Genomic DNA, 3,371 nt, shown 5'->3' on the forward strand with positions numbered 1-3,371 from the left:
CACTGTAACTGGCCACAAGAGATGGAGTAGATCCTGCTGAGGTCTCGGCAGGCACCCGCTAGATTAGGCAGTCGGATCGGATGACCTGCATTTTTAATGCCAAACAAAGATCGTCCTTTATTTTCCTTCAGTGACGTGGGATCACGCACGCATTGGTCCAAAATCTCTCGCGATGGCACAGTCTTGCCGCACCTAAAATCTCTCGCGATGGCGACTCCACACGAGGCCGGACGTGAGGAAGGATCACGAGCTCGCCACTTGTCGCCCGCCGGACCCGGCCAGCCCGCGCCCCTTGCCGCCTATATCTATCAACACAACACGTTGCGGATCGGAGACTGAGACGACGGGGCGGCTTTGGGGCCCTTGCTTCTCCTCAGTAGTAGTAGTTTAGTCATGTGTCCCGCTCCTGTCACGCACGACGACGGTGGCCATAATTAGGGTGTGTATGGTTGAGTTATGGCGGTAGAAAAAAAGCTACGGTGGACGGTAAGTTGCAAGAGAGTTGCTGTGGGCGGTAGAAAAGCTAAAAAATTATTTGATTAAATAAGTATAAAATATATTTTCTATTTTTTATCTTTCTAAAAATAATTATGAAAAGTTTTTTATTCTCTAATTTCAAATAATAGAAAATCAAAAACTAAAAACAGAGTTAAACTAGCTTTCAAAAACATACCATGAGAAAACAGCGGCTTCCAATTAGCCTCTTTAATTACACTTTTAACTTTTAGGGCAACCAGCCAAAGCCAAAAGCAAGCCCGACCAAACGGACGCTTAGTATCCCCGGCCCGGCCCCTCCGCCAGCAAACCCGCCCCCGCCTGCCTTTTGAGAGAATTTGACACGCACATCCATCCAGCTCGGAGGCTCACCCGGCTCGCACGGGCGCTTGCCTGCTGCGTGCGTGCTGAGCGGACGACGGAACGGGGTCGGCGGCGGCGCTGCAGGCGAGGCCCGATCGACCGTGTTTCCCTTCCAACCCTACTACCAGCTGATCGATGATGGACGGCTTCCACACGGAGCTCGCGCTGGGGCTGCTCGCCGGGTGCGGCGGCGGCGGCGGAGGCGACCAGCTCTTCCAGACGGCGGCGTTCGTGGCCAAGACCTACCAGATGGTGTGCGACCCGCGGACGGACGCGCTCGTGCGATGGGGCAGGGACAACAACAGCTTCGTCGTCGTCGACCCTGCCGGCTTCTCGCGGCTGCTCCTCCCCTGCTTCTTCAAGCACAGCAACTTCTCCAGCTTCGTGCGCCAGCTCAACTCATACGTAAGTGCGTGAGTCGTTCGTTGTCTTCCTCCCTCACATAGTCACATGTCCTGCTGTACACTTACCCTGGCGCCATGGATGCTCTCCTCTGCATGCCCGCGCTCAGGGGTTTCGGAAGGTGCACCCGGACCGGTGGGAGTTCGCGCACGAGTCGTTCCTGCGCGGCCAGACGCACCTGCTGCCGCGCATCGTGCGCCGCAAGAAGCGCGGCGAGCAGGGCGCCTGCTCCGCCTCCTCCGGCGGCGATGCGCAGGCGCAGTACGCGGCGGCGGCCGGCTGCTGTATCAGTATGGGCGGCGAGGATCATCATCATCCGGAGGAGGGGGATCCGGACGAGAACAAGGAGGCGCCGGCGCTGCTGGAGGAGGTGCAGCGGCTGCGGCAGGAGCAGACGGCCATCGGGGAGGAGCTGGCGCAGATGAGCCGGCGCCTGCAGGCCACGGAGCGGCAGCCCGACCAGCTCATGTCGTTCCTCGCCAGGCTCGCCGAGGACCCCGACGGCGTCACGCGCAGCCTCGTCGAGCAGGCCGCCGAGAAGAAGCGCCGCCGCATGCAGCTCGCCTCCCAGCCCGTCGTCCGCCCGCTCCCGCCGGCGCCGCCAGTGCCAGTGCCAGTGCCAGTACTCCACCACCAACCGCTGCTGGCGGCGCTCGAAGGCGCCGCCGCCAAGGGCCTGGACGGCTGGCAATGGGAATGGGCGGCGGAGCTGAAGCCGTCGCCTGTTGTGCTCCCCACCTTCGACTTCGATACCCCCGCCGCCACCAACTGCGGGGCCGGGGTGCAGCATCTGCCGAATCTCGGTCTCGGAGGCGGCAACGGCGGCGTTGGCGGCGGCGGCATCATCGGCATGGGCCTGACTGCTGCTGACGAGACCACCCCCTTCCCGTTCTGCCTGCTCGGCCAGGGTTTCTTTTGACCTGCCTGCTGGTAAATGTAAATCATGCACGTGCACCTTCTACCGTACCCGCGGCCCGCCTGCTGCTGCTGCTTACTGCTTTCTACCACTACCAGTCTACCAGTACCTCCTTGTCCTCGATCTGCAAATTAAACCATTGTTCTGCTTGCTCTGCACATCGGAACGACATCTGATGTAAGTAGTTATCACAAATGAGCTGCACAGGCTACTGCATCTGCATCTACATCTGCATCTATTGTATGTAACTGTAGAACTGAACTGATCGTTGGATGATCATGTTCATCATTAGTTCTAGTGCATGATTAGTCCTTGCATTTGTTTGGTTGGACTTGGACATACGAGTAGCTAGCGTAGTGGAGCTCTTGGTGACCTCCAAGTTTGTAGGGTTCAAGGGATTAAACTAAGCTGCCTGCACTTCGGCGCGCATTACTTTTGCGGCCAACTAACTTCGCTCTGTCGACCTGTAATTACTCCATACCATCTGGACCTCACTTTATCTTATTACTCTATATAGAACTGCTGGTGTACGTGTTACCCCCGCGCTGGTGCAAGTGGTCTATAGTTTTTTTTTTTTTTTTTTTTTTTTTTTTTTTTTTTTTTTTTTTTTGCCTTGGATGCTTTCTGGCCGGGCCCACGGCTCAGCCAATAGGAAGGCGATGTTGCTATTGGTCCAGATGTCGGTCCATATATAGGAGTACTTTCGACTGTAGTGGTGATGTTAGATTTTCTATTTTAATTTTTGATTTTTGATGAGAGGGAGAGTGTAGTGATGATGTTTATTAAAGTTGTGATTTGGACGTTGATGTTGAAAGGGATCGGAGAGAGGAAACTTGAAGGCCTTTGGGCACACCAGAGGGGGCAGAGGCTGCCGGCTGCCGCCATCCAAATCCACGAATTCTCGCTCATGCTCGCTGATGGGTGCCGGCCATGCCAATTATATTCGTCCTGTTCGCTCGCTGGTTTGAGCCAGCCCAAACCAACCAGTCAACAGTGTTTTTCTCTCACAATAAACCAGCACCGGCCAGCCCAAACCAGCCCAGAAACCAACCAGTGAACAGGCCGATTGCCAGTTAGAATAAAAAAAATTATATTGCCAGCTGCTTCTTGATTACGTATATAGTCTGAATTCATCTTTTTATCTTATCCAAAACTGTCGTGGTTTTTTAGTCTATATACTTTATTTTGACAACGT

At 55.0% G+C, this 3,371-nt stretch overlaps 1 protein-coding gene across 2 annotated transcripts; it reads left to right on the forward strand.

The window, feature by feature from the left end:
* The first annotated feature begins 762 nt into the window (after nt 1-762).
* Nucleotides 763-2,768, forward strand: LOC136458531 (heat stress transcription factor C-1a-like). Of its 2 annotated transcripts, none has more exons than XM_066458480.1 (2): nt 763-1,267; nt 1,370-2,768. In XM_066458480.1, exons 1-2 carry the CDS (start codon nt 994-996, stop codon nt 2,128-2,130), a joined length of 1,035 nt encoding a protein of 344 aa, XP_066314577.1. In that variant the 5' UTR covers nt 763-993; the 3' UTR covers nt 2,131-2,768. The 2 variants fall into 2 exon arrangements, with proteins under 2 accessions (XP_066314577.1, XP_066314576.1); XM_066458479.1 differs by having other exon boundaries at nt 766-1,263; nt 1,370-2,766.
* Nucleotides 2,769-3,371: the final 603 nt, after the last annotated feature.

This window comes from Miscanthus floridulus, chromosome 6 (genome assembly GCF_019320115.1).
Source record: "Miscanthus floridulus cultivar M001 chromosome 6, ASM1932011v1, whole genome shotgun sequence".
In the NCBI taxonomy this organism is placed as follows: domain Eukaryota; kingdom Viridiplantae; phylum Streptophyta; class Magnoliopsida; order Poales; family Poaceae; genus Miscanthus; species Miscanthus floridulus.

Excerpts from the sequence above, each read along its gene's own strand:
- LOC136458531 (XM_066458479.1), top strand. The coding sequence starts at position 994 with ATGATGGACGGCTTCCACACGGAGCTCGCGCTGGGGCTGCTCGCCGGG. Across the intron at positions 1,264-1,369 it reads TGCGCCAGCTCAACTCATAC|GGGTTTCGGAAGGTGCACCC; the intron begins GTAAGTGCGTGA and ends GCCCGCGCTCAG.